Source organism: Molossus molossus, unplaced genomic scaffold (assembly GCF_014108415.1).
Source record: "Molossus molossus isolate mMolMol1 unplaced genomic scaffold, mMolMol1.p scaffold_m16_p_10, whole genome shotgun sequence".
Lineage (NCBI taxonomy): Eukaryota > Metazoa > Chordata > Mammalia > Chiroptera > Molossidae > Molossus > Molossus molossus.
This window is the reverse complement of record NW_023425345.1, coordinates 3,140,469-3,168,010: the sequence shown is the minus strand read 5'-3', so window position 1 is coordinate 3,168,010 and position 27,542 is coordinate 3,140,469. Positions and strand designations below refer to the sequence as shown.

At 39.6% G+C, this 27,542-nt stretch overlaps 1 protein-coding gene across 1 annotated transcript in view; it reads right to left on the bottom strand.

Annotated features, from left to right (window-relative positions):
• The window catches only part of ST13 (ST13 Hsp70 interacting protein), a 36,059-nt gene that overhangs the window by 8,021 nt on the left and 496 nt on the right, over positions 1 to 27,542 (bottom strand). Inside the window, exons 2-7 of the mRNA XM_036251017.1 lie at positions 18,883 to 18,937; positions 17,350 to 17,425; positions 12,341 to 12,411; positions 7,233 to 7,299; positions 3,217 to 3,301; positions 2,970 to 3,080 (exon numbers count right to left, since the gene is read on the bottom strand). Coding sequence (XP_036106910.1) covers positions 2,970 to 3,080; positions 3,217 to 3,301; positions 7,233 to 7,299; positions 12,341 to 12,411; positions 17,350 to 17,425; positions 18,883 to 18,937 — 465 coding nt within the window. The remainder of the gene's footprint in view (positions 1 to 2,969; positions 3,081 to 3,216; positions 3,302 to 7,232; positions 7,300 to 12,340; positions 12,412 to 17,349; positions 17,426 to 18,882; positions 18,938 to 27,542) is intronic.

The window sequence follows — 27,542 nt, the reverse complement described above, 5'->3', positions numbered from 1 at the left end:
TGGTGTCTTTGTTCCTTATTTAAAGAAGATTGTTACAGAAGAGGTTTAAGTTGAATACTGAACCATAAATTTTCATGAACCAATTCAATTACTATGCTTCACTTTATAAAAATGTGAAGGAGTTTAAATTTCCTTTATGGTTAACTTTAAAACTGCTCATCTACTAAAAAATGTTCTACAACTTAAAAAGTATTGATTTCTTGCCTTGGTCAGGTTTTTCAGCAGTTATAGTGTCAGCCCGCAGACCAGACAGTCCCGGGTTAGGTTCCCGCTAAGGGCATGTACCTCAGTTGCAGTTTGTCCCCGGGCCCTGATAGGGGTTGTGCGGGAGGCAACCAGTTGATATGTCTCTTTCACTTCCGTGTTTCTCTCTCTCTCTCTCCCCATACACACACTCTATTTCAAGACAAATGGAAAATTATCCTCAGGTGAGGACTGGAAATAAAAAAAAATACAAAATATGCCCTGGCCTGTTTGGCTCAGTGGTTAACGTGTCAGCCCTCGGACCTAAGGGTCTCAGGATCGATTCCCAGTCAAGGGCACATACCTGGGTTGCAGGTTCAATCCCCAGCCCTGATCTGGGGGAGGCAACCAATTGATATGTCTCTCTAATATCAATGTTTCCCTTTCTCTCTGTCTCTCCCTTTCACTCTATCTAATCAATGGAAAAGTATCCTTGAGTGAGGGTTAACAGAAAACAATTTTTTCTAAATACACAATACATTTAATGTTGAATTTTAAATTTATTCTATCCTTTTACCCATTATCTTCGACATGCGTCTTAATAATCACTAGAGCTACTTTCTGGAGTCAACTAAGGACAGTTGGCCCAAGCATATCCATCTTCATCTCCACCCACACTTGAAATACGGCAGTTTTTCTCTGCATATACGATGTCAATGTCATTGGACATTTCATCCCCAAGCCACAAATATCCACTTGTATAACACAGTTTTGCTTCCAGGAACGAATACTACTAATCTGGGCTAAATTCACTTTTTTTTTTTTTATCCTCACCTGAGGACATTTTTCCATTTTTGTTCAGATATAGTGGGAGGGAGAGAGGAGGAGGGAGGGAGGGAGGGAGGAATCGGAAGGGAGGGAGGAAGGGAAAAACATCAACCTGAAAGGGACACATTGAGTGGTTGCCACCCGCACAACCAAACCAGGGCCGGGGACAAACTGCAACCAACGTACGTGCCCTTAGCGGACACCGAACTTGGGTCTCTCTGGACTGCAGGCCGATGCTCTAACCGCTGAGCCAAACCAGCTAGGGCAAATTAAATTTTTTTTTTTGGTGGTACGTGCCCCTAGCGGGAAACGAACCCGTGACTCTCTGGTCCACAGGCCGACGCTCAACCGCTGAGCCAAACTGACCAGGGAAAATTCACTTTAAAAAAAATTTTTTTCCCTTTTATTGATTTTAGAGAGAGAGGGGAAGTGAGAGAAAGAGAGACAGACAGAAACATCGATGAGAGAGAACATCAATTTGCCGCCTCCTGCATGCCCCCCACTGGAGATCGGGCCCACAACCTGGACATGTGTCCTGACCAGGAATCGAACCAGTGACCTCTTGGTGCATGGGTCGACGCTCAACCACTGAGCCACACCGGCTGGACTAGTTTTTTTTTTTCTTTATTGATGTTAGAGAGAGAGAGAGACATCAATGAGAGAGAACACTGATTGGCAACCTCCTTCATGCCTCCCACTGGGGATCAGGGCCATAACGTGGGCATGTGCCCTGACCGGGAATTGAACCAGTGACCTCTTGGTGCATGGGTCAATGCTCATCCACTGAGCCACAGTGGCCAGGCTAAATTCACCTCTTTATATGACCCCTATTCTGATTACTGAGATGACCTAGCATTGACTAAAGTAGTTGGAGGCTAGTCAATTCCTTCTATAATATATTGGTTGTTTAATGTTAAGTTGCAAGAGAGAAAATCTGAAAATAAGAAAATTAGTCAGGAATACAATGAAGAAAAAAATGAAGTCCTTATGGTCAAGCTTCTAAATTATTAAAGTGGGCTTAGGCATAAAAAAATGATTATTCTTGTTTTAACTGACTCCAGGAACTTAAACTTTTTGTTGTTGTTAATCCTTACCAAAGGATATTTTTCCATGGATTTTTGGGGGATGGGAGGAGGGTAGGAGAGGGAGGGAGGGAAAGAGAAAGGGAGGACGGGGGGGAGGGGGAGAGAGAGAGAGAGAGAGAGAATTGGCTGCCTCCCGCACAACCCCGACCCGGGCCAGAGATTGAACCTGCAACCCAAGACAATCTGCAGGCTGACACTCTAACCGCTGAACCAAACTGGCCATAGTTGAAACAAACTTTTAAACTTTTCAGTCTCATGTCAATACTTGGATGTATATCAATGCATTCTACATGAATGCCTGGGCATACACCAAACCTTTAGAATGACCTCAAGAAGAACATGTTTCATTGTCTAGACCATAGGACATCTAATGATGACCATCTTGGACCAACCCAGGGGGTAAGAATGCAGAAATGATTCTTCTCAAGAATGTATTTTTACTGTAAGAATCCTCAACTTTTCTTTTGTCTTCAGAACAGTCTGGGTATTACTTAGTTGTGTTTCTGGTTTGGAAAGCCCCTAAGACCCTTAAATAAATCTCTGTCTTTTATTTCTAGACAAAGATCCCAATGTGAGTTTTGTTGCTAAAGGCCACTCTCTTTTCCTGGAGATAGTTTTGAGAAAAATCCTTATCTTAAATTTGGCTATATGTGGTCAAAAACGGTAACAGTAGTTTTCTTCAACTAAAAGGCGTAAAGTGTTTTTATTTTCTTATTTGTTCCTTATGATTGTCTCTCACTTCTTCATACTGAGTACATATAATTATTACTTTGAAATGAAATCTTTAGGTAATTTTGTTTTTGAGGAAAGCATATTTAAAAACATCAGGATTTAGATAAAGAGTTCTGAAAATAAATAAATTCTATTATTTACCTGTGTGCTTTCCCTCGCCACTTGTAAGGCTGAGCTGAATCAGGATTTATTTCAATAGCTCTGTCACAGTCTCGAATGGCAGCATTTGGCTTCTGTAATTTGACGAAGACACTAAAAAATAAGTGTGATGTTAAAAAGTATTCATTTAAAAGAATGACACCTTTGGGATTGCTACAGAAGCAAGTCTATTTAGATAAATTATCAAAAATTATTTACTAGGGGATGCTATTTTGTTTAGAGTTCCCACCTGGCTCTCTTGGCATACAGAATGGCCAAGCGAGGATTCAGCTTGATGGCATCAGTGAACAAGTCAATGGCTTTCTGTAGTTCACCTAAAGTAAAACAAAAGTTATTGAGAAAAAGCCAGAGGATAAAAAATATTTTAAACCAATGTTGCTCGCTTGTCCAATTAGTCTTTCACATTCTTTAAACGAGGAAAAAAGAGACTAGTTTCTAAATTAATATACAAAACTGGCTCTTCAAAGCAAACCCTTACCAAACCTATACTACAAGTCATTCAAGACAGAGATAATTTTAATTAATAAAAAGTAAATGGATAAAACTTAAAGAATAGCCTGGCTGGAGTGGCTCAGTGGTTGAACATCAACCCATACACCAAGAGGTCGCCAGTTCGATTCCCTGTCAGGGCACATGCCCAGGTTGTGGGCCTGATCCCCAGTGGGGGACATGCAGGAGGCGACCACCAGATGTTCTCTCTCATAGATGTTTCTAGCTCTCTCTCTCTCCTTCCCTCTCTAAAATCAATAAAAATTTTAAAGATAAAATACTGTTTAGAGCATGGTAAGACTATTAACAACACTTGAATGAATAAACTGAAGAAACATAATAAAAATACAACTAATAATTAACAGCTGTAAACACTTAAGGTCTTACATAAGAATATTTACATGTTCTATTCTAAGCATAATACACATATTTACTCTTTTATTCATCATGACTTAATAGGTAGGTACTCTTAGATCCTTATTTTATTTTATAAAGGAGAAAACAGACATAGGGAAACAGTAACTTCTCTAATTTACCTAGCTACTAAGTGCCAAAGGTTGTATTCAAACCCAAGCACTGTAATTCCATTAAGTCCAGTGTTTAACTAGATTTCTGCTTCTCCAAACCAAAGTGGGGCCTGAAATAATTCTTGACTTAGAATATCAGTGTTTTATCCCTTTAGGATATACTATAAAACTATATATATTCTAGCCCTGGACAGTTTTTCTCAGTGGTTAAAGCGCTGGCCCATGGACCATAGGGTTTTGGGTTAAATTCCCAATCCAGGGCACATACCTTGGCTGCAGGTTCAATCCCTGTCCCTAGTCAGGGTCATTCGGGAGGCAACCAATAGACATGTCTCTCTCACATAAATGTTTCTCTCTCTCTCCCTCTCCATCTTCCCCTCCCCTTCCACTCCATCCAAAAATCAATGGAAAAATATCCTCCAGTGAGAATCTACAAAGAAAATTTTTGTACATATTCTAAAATTAGAACTTACAAACATAGCTTGGAAAGGAATATGGAAAAACAACATGACTTTAGGTGGCAGCAGCTTCATTTTCATGTTGTTAAATATTGCTAAATCAATAAATAAGAAAATGAATTTTTAAAAATACAGATAGCAAACAAAAATAAGTGACACAGGTAATAAATGAATTGACAATATGGTACACTAAGATCCTGGACAAGTCAAAACCTCTGGGCCCTCAGCTTATTCATTATTTTGTAAAATGGTAGTAGTATAAGGTTTTAATAGATAATACACATTAGAACATAATAAAACTGCCAGGCATGTAGACAGCATCAAATAAATGTTGGATACACAGAAATCTCATGTGGTAGAAAAATTAAAAAAACAAACTATAGTGTGGAAAAGGAATGGTCAAGAAGACAAATGGCTAGGATCCATTCATGAGTATGAATTAAAAGTCGAAACAGGTCAGAATCTTTACAGAGGTGCAGTAGAGCACAAGTTAAAAAAATACTGCAGCAGCCCTGGCCGGTTTGGCTCAGCGGTTGGAGCACGGACCAGAGAGTCCTGGGTTCGGTTTCTCCTAGGTGTACGTACCAAAAAAAAAAAAAAAAAAAACCAACAAAAAACATTGCAGCAAAGTTAGGTCTGGCTGAAATGGAAGGGTAATAATAAGGGATCTGACTCTAGCAGGTCTGATGTTTTGATGATCTTCAGAATAATTAAAAAAATCAGTCACAGCCTGGCTGGTGTGGCTCAGCGGTTGAACGTCAACCCATGCACCAAGAAGTCGCCGGTTTGATTCCTGGTCAGGGTACATGGCCAGGTTGTGGATCAAATCCCCAGTGGGGGACATGCAGGAGGTGGCCAATCGCTGTTCTTGCTCACTGGTGTTTCCATCTCTCTCCCCCCCTCCCTTCCCTTCCCTTCTCTCCAAACAATAAAGAAAAAAATTTTTCAAAATTAGTCACAGGTAAGGAAGTGTGTTTAATAATATAAGACATTTGTAGGCCCTGGCGAGGTACCTCTGTTGGTTAGAGCACCACCCTGATATGCCAAGGTTGCAGGTTTGATCACAGGGCAGGGCATATACAAGAATTAACCAATGAATACATAAAGAAATGGAACAACAAATTGATGTCTCTCTCTCCCTCACCACCAACACCCCAGCTAGCCCACTCTTTCTAAAATCAATTAAAAAACTGTCCTAAATAAAAAGAATCTAGGGAAAGTAAACAGAAAGCAATAAAGAAAACAGACATTTCAGGTAGGCCAACCACTAAGACAATTGCAGTAACACAAACATATTAAGAACCTAAAAACCAAGAAGGTAGTTTGTAAACCTTCTTTGCCACAACCTGTATCTGCCAACTTGAAAGAGCAATCAATACTAAGAAAATAAAACTACTTAAGAAACTATTATTTAAGAAAATAAAACTACTTATCTTCCAAGTCTATGGATGAAGTCCAAAGGTACACCAGCATGTATTCAAGGATGGCATTGTGACACACTATCACACAGCTATGATGGGATTTGCATAGTACCCAAGTTAATAAATGATTGGTATTACTATGTAAAAAGCTGAGGGCCACTATTTTAATACCACTTTTCCTGAAAGCCTTTCATTTTTTTTTGCATTGTACCCTTACCTTTTATAGTTCAGTTCATACATGCTCCTAAGGATGTATTTAGGCCCAGATTCAATTTAAGCCCCACTGGTGAAAGACATATCAAGTTCTATTTGATTTTTATTCACTTGGGGGAAAAAAAGAGGCTTATTGAAACAATATTAAGAGATGACCATAACAAAAGAGGATATTTTAGAAGGTAAACAATAATGTCCCCAAATTGGAATCGATGTCTTTATTATTTTTATTTATCTATTTTTATCCTCACCCAAAAACATCTTTCCTTTTTTTTTAAAAATATGAGCAAGTTTTATTTATTTTTTAAATTTTCTTTATTAATTTGAGAGAGAAGTGAGAGAGAGAAACATCGATGAGAGAGAACATCAATTGGTCATCTCCTGCATGCCCCCACTGAGGATCAGGCGCACAACTTGGGCATGTGCCCTGACCAGGATCGAACCGGTGACCTCTTAGTGCATGAGTTGATGCTCAACCACTGAGCTACACCGGCCAGACCATTTTTCCATTTTTATTCAGACAGAGTGGGAGGGAGAGAGGGAAAGACAGAGAAACATCGATGTGAAAGGGACACATCAAGTGGATGCCTCCCACACGACCCCAACCAGGGCCAGGACCCAATCGCAACCAAGGTTCTGTGCCCTTGACTGGAATCAAACCCGTGACTCTTTAGTACAAAGGCATACGCTCTAACTGCTGAGCCAAACTAGCCAGAGCTTTCACATCAGTGTTCCCCCCTCTCTCTCTCTCTGTAAAAAAAAAAATTCAATAAAAAACACTAGAAAAAAAAGATATTCAGTAAATTTAAGTTCCCTCACCCTTTCCCACTATTTCAGTTAATGTAGTAGATAAAAATATCCAGAATCACAAAAATGTAACAAAGATTTTATGTTTTTATAGCTTTTTAGAGAGAGAGAAGGAGGGAAGGAGGAAGGGGAAGAGAGAGGGAGAGAGATATATCTATTGGCCACCTCCCGCATGCCCTATACTGGGGATTGAGACTGCAATCGGGGCATGTGCCCTGACTGGGAATCGAACCAGCAACCTCTTGGTCCACGGGACCTCTTGGTCCACGGGACGACGCTCAACCACTGAGCTGGCTGGGTTGTAGCAAAGATTTTTTAAAAATCACTTACCATCATTTAGGGCATCAATGGCAGCCACTTTTTTATCATTTGCCTGATCCATCATCTCTTCAGTAATCTAGGGGAAAATCGAAGGTTGACTTAGAATAGTAAAGAGAGCAAACAGAAGAAAGTAATTTGGACTTTTTAGGAATGAAGTCACAAACCCCATTTTTATTCATTCTTCTCTAGTCTCCAGGGAGCCAAGAGAATAATTATAACTGAGTAAGAAATTACACAGGATGAGTTTTAATCTTTTACATAGAACAAATTTTCTTCCCTACATTCTGCCTTAGATATTACCTTCCCTGCTCTCCATCCAACATAGCAGGTTGTTCTGCCCTTGTCTTACCAAGTCCTTTCTAGCTATTCACAAATAGTAAAACTCAGTCTACTGACAAGAAGTAACTAAAGATAGTTCCTTTTAGGCTTGAATTTTCAGAATATAAATACCTCATAATTTGTTCAAACAAACATCCACTGAGTACCTACACTAGATAGAACCAACACTGTAAAAGATGTTGACAGTAAATAATCAACAAAAACTTATAGCAAACATCCTACCTAAAATGGAAAGTTAAGAAGCAGTTTCTTTTAACAAAAGGAAAAAACACTCTATCAGCACCGCTGTGTAAAATATTACTAGAGGTGACGGTTCATTTATTAAGACAATGATTTGAGCCCTGGCCAGTATGGCTCAATGGTAAGAGCGTCAGCCCATGTACCAAAGGATGTCAGGCTCTATTCCCAGTCAAAGGCACGCACATGGGTTGCAGGTATGACTCTTACCTCCAGTTGGGGTACAAACCTGCAACCCAGGTATGTGCACTGACCAGGAACTGAACCAGCAATCTTTCGGTACATAGGACGATGCTCAACCAACTGAGCCACTCTGGCCAAGCATAAGTGGACTTCAAAAAGAATCAAAGTAAAATTATTAAAATAAAAACCATAAGCATTCCAATGAAAACATCAGTGGAACAAAGACAAAGAAAGCATACATATTCAGCAGAGTGAGAAAGAGATAAAACTTAATAATGAAAAAATTCAGCATAGATCTAACTAGTGCCTCAGAATGACAGTAGTGAGAATGGGGAAGAGGCAATATTTGAAAGAGAGAGTCACTGAAAATGTCCCAGAGCTAAAGAAAGTTAACAACCCTAGAATTTAAGATGACCAAAACTCCCAAGCAAGAGAAACAGAATATTATAAATTTAGACACAGTGAAGTGATACAGAACCATCAATAAATGGATCATAAATTTTTAAAAATTCCTTTTATAAATAGTGACATAAAATACTTGTATTTGTTCTTAAAGATGCATAACACCTTTAAGAAGAAAAATGTTAGGTTATTGAAAGATGCCTGAAAAAGACCTAAAAATTAGATACCACATTCATGGATAGTTATCTCAACAGTGAGACGTATCTTCTTCCTAACTTTAGATTTAATGTTTGTTTTATTATCCTAACCTGAGGACATTTTTTCCATTTTTTGTTCAGATAGAGTGGGAGGGGGAGAGAGGAAGAGAGAGGGAGAGAAACATTGATGTGAAAGGGACACACCGAGTGGCTGCCACCCTCACAATCCAACCAGGGCCGGGGACAAACTGCAACCAAGGTACGCGCCCTAAGCGGGAACTGAACCCGAGTCTCTCCACTGAGCCAAACCGGCCAGGGCGATTTAATGCAATTTTAACAGGGGGAAAACAATTCTACTTTTTAGGAAGGAACTTGACAATCTGATTTATATGGAAGAACAAAGGGCCAAGAACAGCCTTTGCCCTACTAGTTAACAAGATTTAACATAAAGGTATACAAGACAATGTGTAATTAGCACATGGGAAAAATTAGACAAATAAAACAAACAAAAAATCACCAAACCAGACCCACAAATAGGAAAATAGCATTGAGGAAAGACATTCAATAATGGTGCTGCCCAGCCAGTGTGGCTCAGTGGTTGAGCATCAACCCATGCAGCAAAAGGTTGCTGGTTCGATTCCTGATCAGTGCACATGCCCAGGTTGTGGGCTTGACCCCCAGTAGGGGTTGTGCAGGAGGCGGCCAATTGATGGTCTCTCTCATCAATGTTTCTATCCGCCTCTTCCTCCCTCTCTCTAAAATCAATGAAGAAAAATATTTAAAATATATATAGCCCTGGCCAGTTTGGCTCAGCGATTGGAGCATTGGCCCGTGGACCACAGAGTCCTGGGTTCAGTTCCCATTAAGGGCACATACCTCGGTTGCAGTTCGTCCCCAGCCCCAGCTGGGGTCGTGCAGGTGGCAACCAATCTATGTGTCTCTCTCACATCGATGCCCCCCCCCCCCCCGTTCTTCCACTCTAAGAATCAATGGAAAAATTTCTTCAGGCTAGGATTAACAAAAAGGAAGAAAAATGGGAAAAGTCAGAATAGGCCTTCGGAAATTCCTGTGAATGTCCAGTAAACTTCAAAATATGCTCAAATTTATTAGAAATCAAGAAAATGCAAATTAAAAGCCGCAAGGACATAGCCCTGGCCAGTGTGGCTCAGTTGGTTTGGCATCATCCTGTGCACCAAAAGGTTGCTAGTTCTATTCCAGGTCAGGGCACATGCTCAGGTCCCAGGTAGAGGGTATGCAGAAGGCAGCAGATTGATGTTCACTCTCTCATCAATATTTCTCTCTCCCTCTCTCTCTAAAATGACCAAAAAATATATTTTTAAAAAAGCCACAGGGACATAGCCTTTCACACAGTAAGATTGGCAAGGATGAAATCTGACAGTATCAAACACTGGTGAGGACACAGATCAACCTCCTCTTAAAGCTGCTATTACTATGTTATAGTGTTTCTCAAACTTTAAAAAAAACACAAGTTTTTTTCCCCCCATTTCTTGTTCAAATAGAGTGTGAGGGAGAGAGAGGAAGAAAGAGACAGAGAGAAACATTGACACAAAAGGGACACATCGAGTGGCTGCCACCCACATGACCCAACCAGGGCTGGGGACAAACTGCAACCGAGATACCCGCCCTTAGCAGGAACCAAACCCGGGTCTCTCTGATGCTCTAACCGCTGAGCCAAACCGGCCAGGGCAAAAAAACACAAGTTTTTATTGAAAATTTTTTTTGAGAAAGAGAGGAAGGGAGACACAGAAACATCGATGTGAGAGAGAAATATTGATTGGCTGCCTCCTGCACAAACACCCACTGGGAATTGAACCTGCAACCTGGGCACGTGCCCTGACTGGGAATCGACCCAGGACCTCTCAGTCCATGGGACAAGGCACAATCCATTGAGGTACACTGACCAAGCTGTTTCTCAAACTTTTATACATCAACCCCCATAGAGCCTTTTCAGACATTTTTTTCTTAATTCTCACCCCCTCAATTTTAATACAACAGATATAAAGCATATTATTTTAATGTAGTGCATTCCTTTGGAAGACCAGTAACCACTGTAATATCTAAGTTTCTTTCAATACCCCTTCCAAAAAAAATTTTTACCACCTTAAGGGCAATATCACACTTGCGGTGACAAAACATTTAAGAAAACAATTTGGGCCCTGGCCGGTTTGGCTCAGCAGTTAAGAGCGTCAGCCTGTGGTCCAGAGAGACCCAGGTTCAGTTCCCACTAAGGGCATGTACCTCGGTTGTAGTTTGTCCCCGGCCCCGGTTGGGTCATGCGGGTGGCAACCACTCGATGTGTCCCTTTCTCATTGATGTTCCCCCCCACCCCCCCGATCTGAACAAAAAATGAAAAAATGTCCTTGGGTGAGGATAAAAAAAAACCAAAAAACAATTTGGCATTAGAGATCCCATTAATAGACAATTCTGGAGGTAGGTAGGTGGGTGGGCGGGCAGAGCATGCACAGGCGGCGGGGGCAGGTGCAAAAAAAAAAAGAAATAAACAATTCTGCAGTCAAATCACATGCAAATAGAAAAAGCAGGTAAAAAGAAAACAAGAATTTCATAATTTTTAGAGTATGATTAAAAATAACGAAAATTTGCCTTGGACGGTTTGGCTCAGCGGTTAGAGCATCAGCTTGCGGTCCACAGAGACTTGGGTTCGGTTCCCGCTAAGGGCATGTACCTCAGTTGCAGTTTGTCCCCGGCCCTGGTTGGTCATGCGGGTGGCAGCCACTTGATGTGTCCCTTTCACGTCGATGTTTCCTCTCTCTCTCTGCCTCTCTCTCCTTCTCCTTCTCACTCTTTTTTTTTTTTTAATCCTCACCCGAGGACATTTTTCCATCTTTTGTACAGATAGAGTGGGAGGAAGAGAGAGAAGAAGAGAGAGAGAGAGAGAAACATCGACGTGAAAGGGACACATCAAGTGGCTGCCACCCGCACGACCAACCAGGGCCGGGGACAAACTGCAACCGAAGTACGTGCCCTTAGCGGGAACCGAACCCGGGTCTCTCCGGACCGCAGGCCGACGCTCTAACCGCTGAGCCAAACTGGCCAGGGCTCTCCTTCCCACTCTATCTGAACAAAAAAATGGAAAAATCTCCTCGGGTGAGGATAAGAAAAATAAAAATAAAAATAACGAAAATTTTCTGCCCTGGCCGGTTTGGCTCAGCAGTTAGAGCGTAGGCCTGCGGTCCAGAGAGACCCACGTTCAGTTTCTGCTAAGGGCACGTACCTCGGTTGCAGTTTGTCCCCGGCCTGGTTGGGTTGTGTGGGTGGCAACCACTAGATGTGTCCCCTTCACGTAAATGTTTCTCTCTCTCTCTCACCCTCCCACTCTATCTGAACAGAAACAAAAAATAACAAAAATTTTCACAAATATTTTTAGTAAAATGAAATGCTTTCCTAAATGCTGTAAGTCAGAGAAATTTTTTTTTTCTTTGATTGATTTTAGAGAGAACGTGAGAGGGAGATAGAAACATTGATGAGAGAACATCGATGGCTGTCTCCTGCATGCCCCCCTACTGGGATCGGGCCCATAACCTGGGCATGTGTCTTGACTGGGAATCGAACGTGCAAACTCTCAGTACATGGGTCAACGCTCAACCACTGAGTCACACTGGCTAGACCAGAGAAGGATTTAATATGTGCTTCTCCTGGGAGAATTAGGTCATAAAGTCATTGCAACAGGTGGCACCTTCACATTCCTATAACAAGCAGAAAATAAGCCATCAAACTTACCTCTACATTTTCATCTCCCATTTCTTGAGGGGCATCAGTGTCTGGTTCAATCACGCCCTCGTTGTCGATTTCTGTAGAAGAAGAAAATGACAAATAAAACTATTAAAAACTAATGAACGCTCTGTTAAGCGTGGCTCAGTTGGATAGAGCTTCAGCTCTCAAACCAACCCTTGAACCAAAGGGTTTCGTGTTTGATTCCTGTTCAAGGGATCAAACCAGTTCAATCCCAGCTCCAGTCAAGGTGCATTTGGCAGGAAAACAATCAATGTATCTCTCTCACATCAATATTTCCCTCTCTACTCTCCTCCCTTACACTCTCTCTACATATCAATGGAGAAAAATATCCTCGGGTGAGGATTAACAACAACAAAAAGCTAGTGAACTATGGTTAGTGCAACTAATTAATCAAATATTTTGCTTTCTGTTAATTTATTTCAATTTAAATATTTTACTTTGTGTTTATTTAAACTAGTGTATTGAAAAATATTTTTCCATTGAACACAACTTCAGTGTTATGGTAAGATTACATTTCATTTCAACTGTTGCATTATGTAAGGTATTTACCATTGCGTTGTAGTGCATAGTTTCTAGTATCATACATTGACTGATTCAATTCAAATGTCTTGTTCTACACACCAATGTACTGTAATGTTTTAAAATATATTTTATGCAGATAGCACAAGTTGCACTGATACTTCGATGTAAATTATGATGAAACACTTAATATAATTACAGCCGGCCCTCGTTTATTGCGGTTCATCAGTTCCAGACTCTACCACGATAAATGAATTTCCAAAGAATGACTCTTTATTTATACAGTCGTGCCTTGCCACTTCATGCTTCAACTTTCACAGCTTCACTCTATCACGGTTTTTTCCGATCTAGTACTGTATTTTAAAAAACCGCAATAGAGTAAAGCTGCGAAAGTCAAAGCGCGAAGTGGCTAGGGACAACTGTATTTTTGTTTTAATAAAGTTTGGATAAGCCCATAGGCCTGCGGTCCAAAGAGACCCGGGTTCGGTTCCCCCAAAGGGACAAACTACCTTGGTTGCAGTTTTGTCCCCGGCCCTGGTTGGTCGTGCGGGTGGCAACCACTCAACGTGTCCCTTTCACGTCGATGTTTCTCTCTCTCTCTCCCACTCTATCTGAACAAAAAATGGAAAAATGTCCTCGGGTGAGGATTAAAAAAAAAAAGTTTGGATAAATTTTCATTTTATTTTATTTATTTTTTTAAATTTAATGTACCCTACGAATTGTCTTCAATTTTTTTTTTTTTTATCCTCCCCTGAGGACACCTTTCCATTTTGTTGTTCAGATAGAGTGGAAGGGAGAGGGAGAGGGAGAGGGAGAGGGAGAGGGAGGGAGGGAGGGAGGGAGGGGGAGAGAGAGAGAGAGAGAGAGAGAGAGAGAACAGAGAGAGAGAGAGAGAGAGAGAAACATCAACGTGAAAGGGACACATCGAGTGGCTGCCACCCACACAACCCAACCAGGGCCGGGGACAAACTGCAACTGAGGTACATGCCCTTAGCGGAAACCGAACCCGGGTCTCTCGGCAGGCTAATGCTCTAACCGCTGAGCCAAACCAGCCAGGGCTAAATTTTCATTTTAAAATAAAGGTATAATACTGCTGCAGAATCAAGCCCCAAAGCTAGCACACTATATCCAAAATAGTGAAGACTGGAAAGAGGTATGTTGTCAATTTCATGATGGACCACCATAATTTGCTATAGCAAATCTAGTAAAACTGTTTACATGTGTGTGCGAGCACGTGCATGTACGTGCATAAACTTTTAAAAACAAACAATATTAGGTCATGTTTTTTGCAAACAGTGAATTTGATAAGTTTATTTTTAGCAGTAAAAAAGAAATAAAATTAGCTACCTAAAATCAGAATTAACATCCCATAAAAAAATGTTTTTAATTGTCCATCAGTGTGGCTCAATGGTTGAGCATCGACCCATGTACCAAGAGGTCGCTGGTTCAATTCCTGGTCAGGACACATGCCTAGGTTGTGGGCCCAATCTCCAGTGGGGGTCATGAAGGAGGTGGCCAATCGATGTTCTCTTTCATCAATGTTTCTATCTCTCTCTCCCTCTCCCTTCCCCTCTAATATCAATAATGAGAAAAAAAATTTTTTTAATCAATTTTTAACAGGAACTAAACTTGTAGCTTTGTCTAATTATAAAACAGTTTGAATTCACGCACTAAAACTAAAATGCTGCCTGAGAGTTGGTAAAAAAAATTAGTTATGAAAATTGTTAGAAAACTATAAAACTAAAAAAGTTCTTAGAAAAAGTTAAAGATTTTCAATTAAGCCCCCAAATAACAAGCCCTTTCTAATAACAAAGCTCAATTGATTCAAAATTTGAAAAATTGTTAGTCGTCTTTAGCTTTTAGATGGGTTCTGTGAATTAAGCGACTGCCCAGTTAATAATTGGAGTATATAGTTACAGTCTCTAAAAGGACTTGAAAACTGACGAAGAGATTTATTTGATCAGTGTCGTCATCTTAAAATACAACACTTCTGCACGGCAAAAGAAACAAGCATCAAAATGGAAAGGGAATCCACTATATGGGATAGCATAATTGCCAACAATACATCAGAAAAAAGGTTAATCTCCAAAATATATAGAGTACTCATACAACTCAAGAAAAGGAAGACAAAGAATCCAATTTAAAAATGGGCCTCTCTCTCCCTCCCGCTCTGTCTGAACAAAAAATGGAAAAATGTCCTCGGGTGAAGATAAAAAAAAAAAAAAAATGGGCAGAGGATCTAAACAGACACTTCTCCAAACAGGACATACAAATGACGAAGAGACATATGAAAAAATGCTCAATGTCAGTAATCATCAGACAGATGCAAATTAAAACAACAATGACGCCCTGGCCGGTTTGGCTCAGCGGTTAGAGCGTCAGCCTGCGGTCCAGAGAGACCTGGGTTCGGTTCCCGCTAAGGGCATGTACTTCGGTTGCGGTTTGTCCCCGGCCCTGGTTGGGTCGTGTGGGTGGCGACCACTCGATGTGTCCCTTTCACATCGATGTTTCTCTCTCTCTCTGTCTCCCTCCCACTCTATCTGAACAAAATATCAAAAAATGTCCTCAGGTGAGGATAAAAAACAAACAAACAAACAACAATGAGCTATTATCTCACACCTGTCAGAATGGCTGCCATCAACAAAACATCAAACAATAAGTGCTGGCAAGGGGGTGGAGAAAAGGGGACTTTAGTACACTGCTGGTGGGAATGCAGACTGGTGCCGTCACTATGGAAAACACTATGGTGTTACCTCAAAAAGTTAAAACTTGAACTGCCATTTGACCCAATGATCCCACTTCTAAGGATATACCCTAAGAAGCCTGAAACACCAATCAGAAAGAATATATGTTCATCGCAGCAATATTTACAATAGTTAAGATCTGGAAACAGCCCAAGTGTCCATCAATAGATGAGTGGATAAAAAAGCCGTGGTACATATACACAATGGAATGCTATGCGGCTGTAAGAAAGAAAGATGTCTTATCATTTGAGATGACATGGAGGGACCTGGAGAGTATTATGCTAAGGAAAATAAGCCAATCAGAGAAAGACAAATATCATATCTCACTTACTTGTGGAATATAATGAACCAAACAAACTGATGAACAGAATGGACCTAGAGCCATGAATGTGGGGTAGAGACTGACAAACCTCAGAAGAGGGGATGGGGGGAGGGAAGAGTTAGACCACAGAACTTATATATACATATATGCATAACCAGTGGACAGACAACTATGCTGGGGGGGAGGGGGGGATCGGGAGGAGGGTGTCAATGGGGAGAAAAAGGAGAACCACCTGTAACAAAAATAAATTAAAAATAAAAATATACAACAAAACCCCACCAAACTCATGGTATAGATTACAACTGTTCTAAAATGAACCAGTTTTCCTGTGCACCGAAAGGTTGCTTGTTTGATTCCTGGTCAGAGCACATGCCTGGGTTTTGGGTCAATCCTGGTAGAGGGTGTGAAGGAGGCAGCCAATCCATTTTTCACTCCCACATCAATGTTTCTCTCTCAAAATCAATTTAAGCCCTAGCCGGTTTGGCTCAGCAGTTAGAGCATTGGCCTGCGGACTAATGAGTCACAGGTTCAATTCTGGTCAAGGGCACGTACCTTGGACGTGGTTCATCCCCCACCCTGGTGGGGTCAGGTAGTAGGCAACCCGTCGATGTGGCTTTATCTCATCAAGGCTTCTCTCTGTCACTCTTTCCCCCTCCCACTCTATCTAATGATAAATAGAAAAATATCCTCAGGTGAGAAATTAAAAAAAAAAAAAAAATCAAAAAAAATTTTAAAGGAAAAAAAATAATAATTTTTTGGTTTTCCGGGCCATTACTAGAAAATTTTAACATTTGTTTAGAACAACTTGAGTATGTGACCAAACTTTTTTTTAATATTGATTTTAGAGAGAGAGGGAGAGCGAGAGAGATAGAAACACCGATGAGAGAGAACATTAACTGGCCCCCTCCTACATACACCCAACTGGGGATTGGGCCCATAACCTGGGCATGTGCCCTGACCAGGGATCAAACCGGCAACTTCTTGGTGCAAGGATTGACGCTTAACCAATGAACCACACTGGCCAGGCTGTGACCAAACTTTTCAACTACAAATTTTATGAAGTTCAAATACAAATCAAGTACTTCTAACAAAAATGTAACATCTGCATTGAGGTATGCTAGAAGTGTAAAATACACTCTGGATTTTGAAGACTTAATATGAAAAAAGATATCATTAATAATCTTTCCATAGTGACATGTTAAAATGTTAATATTTTAGATATATTAGTTTAAGTATATTGTTTGAGTAAATTTCACCTAATTTTTAAAATGTGGCTACTAGAAAATTTTAAGTTTCACATGTAGCTCACATCCTATTTCTAATAGATAGCACTGGTTTAGTCAAATTAGCAAAAATCAACACAGGATCTTATCATCAGGATTATCAAGTACAAATTACTACCTCCTCACCTAGATCACTTTCCTCACTTGATGGTTCGTCTGTCTTTATGTCTTCCTCCGCCTTCTTACTATCTGTTTTTTCTTCCTAGCAAAGGGAAGGCAAACAATACTATATCAGTATTTAATAGCACACCCAATATATCTATACTAATTTATACAATTTTATGTATGAACTGCTCATACGCATTCTATTTCATGCATCTTCCTTTCTTGTTTTGTTTTGGTGAGTTCTAGTTTTCTATTTTCATTTCTTTTCAAGTTAAATATAGGTCCAGCCCTTCATCCAAACCTTATCAATGATGACTTTTAGGTTTTAAAATATTTTGGATCTTAGAAAGCTAATACAGATGCCTAGACTATGTAATACTTTAAACAGGCACCAAAATCTACAACTCTCCATAGCAAACACATTACTTCTGCAAAATAAAGTTTGAGCATTCATAACAGGTAGGATTAAAACTAAATAGCCTCGCCCGGGCCAAAAGGTTGTGGATTCAATTTCTGGTCAGGGCACACATCTAGGTTGCTGGTTTGATCCTGGTCAGGGTGAGGTCAGGGCGCGTATGAGAGGATTACAATAAATAAATAAAATTGTAAGTAGCCTCATGTTTACTCAGATGTTTTAGTGCCAAACAAACCTAGTAAAAAGTTTTACATTTTCAAGATTTTTAGTTTTGTAATTCCCAATAAGAAACTATGGATAACACACAAACGATGAAAATTCAAAGAATTTAAAGAGTATACCCAAATCTCTTTCCCATCTTTTAAGTATCCAGTGTAGTTTGTACATCCATTTGTTGAATCTCTACCTACCATGTACAAGGTGCCAGATGGTTCAGTATATACTGAGAAACATACCAGTTATAATTTGTAAATCAGAATGTTTTCACTGCAAAATTGTTTTTAGCAGAGCAGAGGTATAGGTCAAATATAATTCTGTCTTAATACATGTTTATCACATGGCAAAATATCCTACCCAGGGCTCAGAAACTACCAAACTCTGACAAATGACTCATCTAAGAAAATTTACTTCTTTTGTTTCAGTTGTTCAAAGATACAACTTCTAGTTTCACATCAAAATCGATAAACCTTGTTTAGGATTCTAAATAAAACAGCAACACCATGAACCATATTTTTAAAAAACCCTCTTGTGGTAGGGCAGAAAAAATAGGGAATTACTAATTTGGACTATTTGTTCCTTTACTTTGCAAATATCAATAAAGTATCTACACTGCATAAAATACTATGCTAGACGCTAAAGATACAATGATGAAGACTACAAAATGCACTCAATCACAGAGCTCACCACTTACAGAACATTTAAAAAAAAAAAAAAAAAGAGCATTTATTCTAAAACATAGTGAAGATTTTAAATCAGTTTCAAGGGATTTAATGTCCAAATAGAAATTTTACAAAGATCTTATTTCCAAGTGATCTTGGGGAGATCAGGAGTGGTAATTTGAGGGCAGCAGTTAATAAAACATCACCAAGAAACCTTATAGTACTTTATTACTGAATATACAAATAAAATTCATAACTTACCTTATTTTCTTCTGGTTTAGTTTTATGAGTAGCAGGTGGTATTTTACCTCCCATGCTTGAGGAAGACGAGAAAGGGAAAAAAAAAGACATTTGTTTAGAAAAGTAAAATTCACTAAGCCAAGCAACATTCGTTTATGCTGGAAAAAAAGTTAGACATTTAGATGAGTACCTTTCAAACCTTAAATAGTAAAAACTCAACTATTTGAATAATTCAGTATTATTATAAATAGGTTTATTCAGCTTAAAATTTTATTAATTTTTTTAGTATACTGGTTAATGAAAATCTTACCCATTCCTTGCTTCAATAAACCTAATAAATTACACGGCTTCTCTGTGTCCATTCCCAGAAAAAAAGGAAAAAAGGCAGAAAAACATATAATGACAAAATCATTTGAACAAGTTGTTAATTTAGAATTCAGCAGATATATTAAAATCTAGTAAGAGCTCAATTAAATTCAAAAAGGCAGTTTAGGAGATAATTACAAAGTCATTGTATAATAATTCAAAATGTTTGCTTCCTTTTATTGGACCCTGTAAAGATTCTTCTTGCTTATATTCACATGCCCCTCATATATTTTCTCCTTATCGCCTCTAAACTTCACCTATCAGTACTTCCTCTTGACACTGGCAAGCCCTTTTCACCCTATATATTCCAGAGCAACACCACGAATTGCACACAGCAGGTCTTCGTATAAAGTCGCTTTAAGGTTGAAGAGATGCAGTAGGAACTTAACTCGTTTATATCAATTAGCCCATGGTAAAATTGGCTTCATTACATGTTTTGCTTCAAGTTACAGAACCTATCAACAACATTAAGTGAGGACTAACTGTACAAATAACTTTAAATCAAGGGAAAATAAGACTACAAAAAACTAGTGCTATATACTCTATTAGGGACAGACTCTGAAGCATATGAACTACATGCAACAGTGCAATGCCCAAAATATTCAGTGGATTAAGGGCACTCCACAATAATTAAAGCTGGAGATCACAAAGAATTAACTAAAATTTGCCTGGGGGGGAAGCCATTAACTGTCATGTAAAACAAGGAGATATATTAATTTGGAAAACAGAAAGGAATCTACCCCAAAAAACCCTTAAGTGTCGATTCTTTTTTTAATTTTTTTTCTTTACTGATTTTAGAGAGAGAGGAAGGGACAGGGAGCTAGAAACATCGATGAGAGAGAACATCAATTGGCGGCCTCCTGCATGCCCCCCACTGGGGATCAGGCCCACAACCTGGACATGTGCCCTGACCGGGAAATCAAACCAGCGACCCCTTAGTGCATGAGTCAATGCTCAAGCATTGAGCCACACCAGTCCAACAAGTATCAATTCTTTACACCCATTTATATCCATACTTACATTTTAGTTGGATGAAATTTCTGGACATAGGTTTATGCATGTTGAATTTAAATTAAGGTATATGGCCCTGGCCAGTTTGGCTCAGCAGTTAGAGTGTCTGCCTGTGGTCCAGAGAGTCCTGGGTTCAGTTCCCACTAAGGGCACGTACTTCAGTTGCAGTTTGTCACTGGTCCCGGTTGGGGTTGTGTAGGTGGCAACCACTTGATGTGTCTCTCTCACATCAATGTTTCCCTCTCGCCCTCCTGCTCTTTCTGAAGATAAATGCAAAAATGTCCTCGGGTGAGGATAAAAAATAAAAATAAAATAAAATAAATAAATAAAGGTATACGTATGTTGAATTTATGTACTGGGCCCTGGCTGGGTACCTCAGTTGGTTGGAGTGTCATCCTGATATGCCAAGGTTTCAGGTTCAATCCTGGGTCAGGGCACATACAAGAATCAACCAATGAATGTATAAATGAGTGGAACAACAAATCAATGTTTCTCTCTCTCTCAAAAAAAATATATATTTAATACATATAGGTTTTCCTAAATTCTTTAACCAATTTACACTTACATCAGTAGTGTGTGAGAATTCCAGTTGATTCATACATTAGCTAACGTTTAGCTATTGTCCATCTTAGAAAATTTTAGCCATTTTGATAGGTGTATAGTGTTCTCACAGTAGAGTCCCTTATCATGTATTTATCGATCATCTGAATAGCCTTTTTCATCAAGTTTAACTCTTAGCTAGCTTTCTATTAGGTTGTCTGCCACATTTATTTCTAAGTGTTCTTTGTAAATTTGCATACCAGCCCTATCAGTTTTATTTCCTTTTGTTAATCCTCACCTAAGGATATTTTTAGATAGAATGAAAGAGAGGAAGGGAGGAGATGGGGGTCGGGAGAGGGGAAAGTGAGGGAAGAGAAGAGGGAAAGGAAAGAGCTGGGAGGGAGGGAGGGAGGGAGAGAAAGAAATATCTATGTGAGAGAGACATCGATTGGTTGTCTCCCACACTGGCCAGGGTCCTTATCAGTTTTACATGTTACAAATACCTTTTCACCCTGTGGCTTGCCTTCTCACTCTCAATACTATCTTTTTTAAAAAATTGAACTTATTGGGATGACATTAGTTAATAAAATTATATAGCCTTTATTATGGTCCGTGTGGTTCAGTTGGTTGGAGCATTGTCCAGTACACTGAAAGGTCATGAGTTTGGTTCCCATCATAGCACATACCCAGGTTTTAGGTTCGATCCCCAATGGGGTGCATACGAGAGACAATCAATCAATGTTTCTCTCTCACATCGATGTTGCTCGCTCTCCCCCTTCCTCTCTAAAAAAAAAAAATCAAGAAAAATATATCCTCTAGTGAGGATTAAAAAAATATATAGGTTTCAGAGTCAATGTTATTTTTTCATGAAACCAATACAAAGCAAAAGTATAAGAGTAGCCCTGGCCGGTTTGGCTCAACGGTTAGAGCATCGGCCTGTGGTCCAGAGAAACCTGGGTTCAGTTCCCGCTAAGGTCACGTACCTCAGTTGCAGTTTGTCCCCAGCCCTGGTTGGGTCATGCGGGAGACTGCCACTCTATGTGTCCCTTTCACTTCTATGTTTCTCTCTCTCTCTCTTTTCCTCTCTCTCCTTCCCACTCTATCTGAACAAAAAATGGAAAAAAGTCCTCGGGTGAGAATAAAAAAAAAAAAGTATAAGAGTAAAACAGCAAATATAATAAAAACAAAATTTGAAATTTCTTATAAACACCAATCATAAAAAATGTGCACTTATCCCATTCTTTTTAATGTTAGTTACATCTTAGCTTGCACTGAGCAAAGCAAACTAATTTAACGATAAGGGTCCGGCCTATAGACATGTCAAAATTCTTTAAAATTCTATTCTACAGAAAAACTATTTTCAAAAGAACAGTAATCAAATCCTAGCTCTTTGTAGTTACAATTTAATAAAGACACCAAGATTTTTAAGCTGTGTTTTTCCTAAGTTTCTAAATGCTGCATAGGGGAATGTATTTAGAGTGACATCCAAACACCAGTCACAAGAGTGTAAAAGTTTCAGGAAGTGATAAATCTGTTAAGAAATATATTAAGCTAAATCTAATCCTAAGGAAAGATCAGACAAACCTAAGTGAGGGATATCTATAAAATAACTGGCCAGTAAGATTCTACACTGCCAAGGTCATAAAATCAAGGAAAGACTGAAGGGCTGTTTCAGAATGAAGGCAATTAAGAGCCATAAAATACAATATATAATTAGGAGAACTAGATAGTATTAATGGATCAGTATTCATTTCCTGAGTTTGATGGTTGTATTTTAGAGGAAATATACACTCAGTGGTGTTGAGGGCATGTTAAAAAAGTTCCTTGCACTGCAGTTGCAGTTTTTCTGCAAGCTAAAAACTATTTTTAAAAAAATTGAAAAATATAAAATTTGGGAGGAAAACACAAGATGGTTTATTCATAAGCCAGATTTAGAGTTTCTCACAGTCCAAATTCTAGTTAACTAGAAAGTAGTGCCAATTTATAGATACAGAAATTTTATTTAATGCTTTCAAGATTTAAAACAAGTTAGTTCCCTGCTAAAACCTGTAAACAAGACTTTGCCAGTATAAGCTTTTATGATATCATATAAGGCTGGTGCAGAGACCTTCATCACATGGGATCACATAAGACCAGTCACAGTTTTTTCTTTTAATCCTCACCCAAGGACATTTTTCCATTTTTTGTTCAGATAGAGTGGGGGGGGGAGGGAGAGAGAAACATCAATGTGAAAGGGACACATCGAGTGGCCGCCACCCACACGACCAACCAGGGCCAGGGACAAACTGCAAGTGAGGTACACACCCTTAGTGGGAACCGAAAGCGGGTCTCTCTGGACTGCAGGTCGACGCTCTAACTGCTGAGCCAAACTGGCCAGGGCATAGTTCTTTTAGTTCAATAACATTTAATCTACTTTGTGCTATAGTTACTTATGCACATGTACAAAAATACTGGGTGCTATATTCTAAATTGAGGGCAGAAAGGCTTTCTGTTCGTTTCACTTAAAATATTTATGAAATGCCCTGACTGATTTTGCTCAGTGGTTAGAGTATCGGCCCACGGACAATGAGTCGCAGGTTGGATTCTGGTCAAGTGCCCATACCTTGGTTGTGGTTCGTTCCCAAAGTCATGCGGGAGGCAACCCAGGTGATGTGTCCCTCTCACATCGATGTTTCTTTCTCTCTTCCTCCCTCCCACTCAACCTGAAGATAAACAGAAAAATATCCTCGGGTGAGGAATAAAAAAATAAATAGAATATTTACTGAAGCCCTAGCTGGTGCATCCCAGTGGTTAGAACATTGTCCCAAGCACTGAAGGGTGGTGGGTTTGATTCCCAGTCAAGGGCATGTACCTGAGATGTAGGTTTGATGCACAGGCCCTGGTGGAGGGATTTAGGAGGCAACTAATAGATCTCTTCTCTGTCAGATCCATCTTTCTCTCTTTCTCCCTCCCCTTCCTCTCCTTTCCTCCCTTTCTTACTTCCACTCTCTTCTAAAAAAAAAAATCAAAGGAAAAATGTCCTCAGGTGAATATTAACAAAAAATACATTCACACATTTTTACATACATACATACTTATATATTTATTGAAGTCCTGGCCACGTAGCTCAGTTGGTTAGAGCACTAACCTGATATGATCCCCGATCAGAGCGCATACAAGAATCAACGAATGGCCCTGGCCGGTTTGGCTCAGCAGTTAGAGCATCAGTCCACGGTCCAGAGGGACCCAGGTTCGGTTCCCACTAAAGGCAAGTACCTCAGTCGCAGTTTGTCCCTGCCCCGGTTGCAGCCGTGTGGATGGCAACCAGCTGATGTCTCTCCCTCTCTCTCTTCCTTTTGCTCTATGCAAAAATGTCCTCAGGTGAGGATAAAAAATAATAATAATCAATGAATGAATATGTGTAATAATAAATTGATGTTTCTCTCTCTCTAAAATCAATTTAATTTAATTTTAAAAATATTTACTGAAAAGCACATACAAGATACAAAGCAGACCAAGTTATTAAATGTGAAAAAATAGTGTCAGACACTGCTTCTCCATCTAGAAAAACAAAAATATGCCAAAACATATTTGTTGAGAATGTATTCTCCTTGAACCCTCACTGTCTACTGGACCAAATATTTTTTTCTTCATATTTCTTTTTGTCCAATTCAAAAAGTTGTTAACTAGCCCTGACCGGTTTGGCTCAGTGGTTAGAGTGTCGGCCTGCGGTCCCGAGAGACCCAGGTTTCTTCCACTAAGGGCATGTACCTCAGTTGCAGTTTGTCCCTGGCCCTGGTTGGGTCCTGCGGGTGGCAGCCACTCAAAGTGTCCCCTTCACATCGATGTTTCTCTCTCTCTCTCTCCCCTCCCTCCCACTTTATCTGAACAAAAAAATGGCAAAATGTCCTTGGGTGAGGATTAAAAATAAAACGTTGTTAAACTAATAAATTCTCAATATCAAATAAAATATTAAGCTGTAGCCTGGCTGGTGTGGCTTAGTGGATTGAGTGTTGTCCCATGGACTGAGAAGTCCTGGTTTAACTCCTGATCAGGGAACATGCCCAGGTTTCGGGCTCCATCCCCAGTAGAGGGCGTGAAGGAGGCAGCTGATCCATGAGTCTCCATTCCTCTCTCCCTAAAAAAAAAAAAAAACAATAAAAACATTTTTTAAAATGTTAAGCTATAAACAATGGTAGAAATGGTGGCAAACAAATGTCCTTTGCTGTCTAAGCCTGGGTATTTATGACTAATTTAGTATGGAAAGAACTCTGAAATGGTTTGAACTTGAGGAACCCTCATAGTAGGATTAGGCCTAGGAATATTCCTGGACCCAGAAGTCTTCACATTTGGCCAGATCTCCTATAATCTTGGACTGCTTTAAGAAGACTGCTATAAAGGCAGACAAGAGAGGAACTAACACATCTCAAGCAAAGGCCTCAGAGATGGCAAAAGCATCTATGTTAATATTTTTCTTTTTTTCCACAAGAAATATTTTATTTGTATTTTTTTGTAATGCTCACCTGAGGATATCTTTCCATTTATCTTCAGATAGAATGGGAAGGGGAGAGAGAAAGAGAGAAACATCTACTTGACAAGGAAGGTGGGAGGGAGAGAGAGAAACATCAACTTGAGAGAGACACATCGATTGATTGCATCCCGCAGGACCCCAACCAGGGCCAGGGACGAACCGCAATTGAGGTGTGGTGCCCTTGACTGGAATCAAACCTGTGACTCTTTGGTCCGAAGGCCAACACTCTAACCACTGAGCAAAACCGGCCAGGACTCTGTTAATATTTCAATTCAAGTTCGGAGTAAGGCCCCTACACATGCCAAGATGCTTCATCCCATACTTTATCCAAAAATTTAGGACGACACAAAAAATATATAAATACCAGAATTAGCCCAGGCCGGTGTGTTTCAGTGGTTGGAGCGTTGGCCCATGGACCAGAGAGTCCCGGGTTTGGTTCCACTGGGGGCACGTGCCTCTGTTGCGCTCATGTGGGTGGCAGCCAGTTGATGTGTCTTTCTCACATAGATGTTTCTCTCTCTCTCTTCCCTCCTCTCTCCCTCCCACTTTAAAATAATAATTAAAAAAAAAACAGAATTACCTATGGGAATCATTAAAATAAAAAACATGGTTAATTTTTGGAAATAATGCCTGACAATATTTTCCAGAACTTAAATTGGAATTCTCTACATAGTCATAATCACTCCAGCACAAGTTACAACATTGTTCTTATATGTTTTAACATTTTTTTTTTTTTAAATCCTCACCCGAGGATATTTTTCCATTTTTTTGTACAGATAGAGTGGAAGGGGGAGAGAGAGAGAAACATCGACGTGAAGGGACACATCGAGTGGCTGCCACCCGCACGACCAACCAGGGCCGGGGACAAACTGCAACCGAGGTACGTGCCCTTAGCGGGAACCGAACCCGGGTCTCTCTAGACCGCAGGCCGATGCTCTAACCGCTGAGCCAAACTGGCCAGGGCTTAACATTTTCTTGAGTGTCCCCCTCTTCTCTCTAAGACTGGAACAAAAAATTGTATCCACTCAGTATAATGTTCACTCTTAGTGCTAGCTATTTCTTCCTGTGGTATGTGTCCACTTTACCTGGAATTTTAGAAACTATTTTATTATAGGCACTTTCCTCTGAGTAGATATAAGAGGACAAACAGAAATGTCTTAAGGACGAGTTTGGATTATCAAGTTATTAACAGTAGTTATTAAGTTACTCTAGTAACTAGTTTTAAATGTTCTCATAATTTTATATATATAACACGAGCAAAAATCTTTATCAGCTAGAAAACTGGTGAGGAGAAATAAGAACTTAGAAACATCTTGGCAGAAAACAATAATATTCCCATAGACAACACTGATAGATTTTAAGTTTCTCCCTGAGAACAACCTTGTTGGAAGAAACAGTCTTTCAAATATTTGTTAATCATGGAGTCACTTTCCTCTATAAAAATATTACCAAAGTAATCAGATCAATGTTTAGGGTATTACCTCTAGGAAGTCACACTGTCTTGCACCGTCTCTATTTACCACTATGAGGTGCAATTTTTATGTTACTTCTTTTAAATTCCCCTCCAGTAGTAGTGCTTTTTAAAAATCATTTCGGGCCACAATCCTGTCATGTGTCCTGACCAGGAATCAAATCAGGACCTCCATGTTTCTCTCTCTCTCTAAAAAAAAAAAAAAAAAAATCGATAAAATATATTTAAAAAAAATTCATTTTGGGGAATATTTCCTTTCTCTCTTAATTACACTCCAATGGGTGGAATACTAATCTCTATTATACAGTAAATATCAAAACGAATTTGTTTCTTCATCTGTATACCTAGATCATACTTAAAACTATTTCCTAGCATCTGGCATAATTCCTATGCAATTAATTCCGTGCACGTAGCGAAGTACTCTAAAGAATTTAATGAAAACAGATCACGAAAACACACCAGTCCTTAATAAATCTTTTATTTTTTTAGTGTTTGGAGTGATGGCACCGTTACTACGGAGATAGAAATGATTCCCAAAATAATTCTACGCAATTAGAATCGCTGTAATTCTAAAGGCAATTAAATACATCTACCACTTTTATAACTTACTAAATAAGTAAGCAATATTACAACACTATTTAAAGGCACAGTCCGTAAAGAGCTGCTATGTGACACTGCAACCCAAGCAGGACACCAGAGATTTCAAGAAAAACAACTCCATGCGAAAGCGAACTCTTGCAGCTCTCATCCCCCCACCCCCACGCCTAGTGGCCAAGTCCCCGC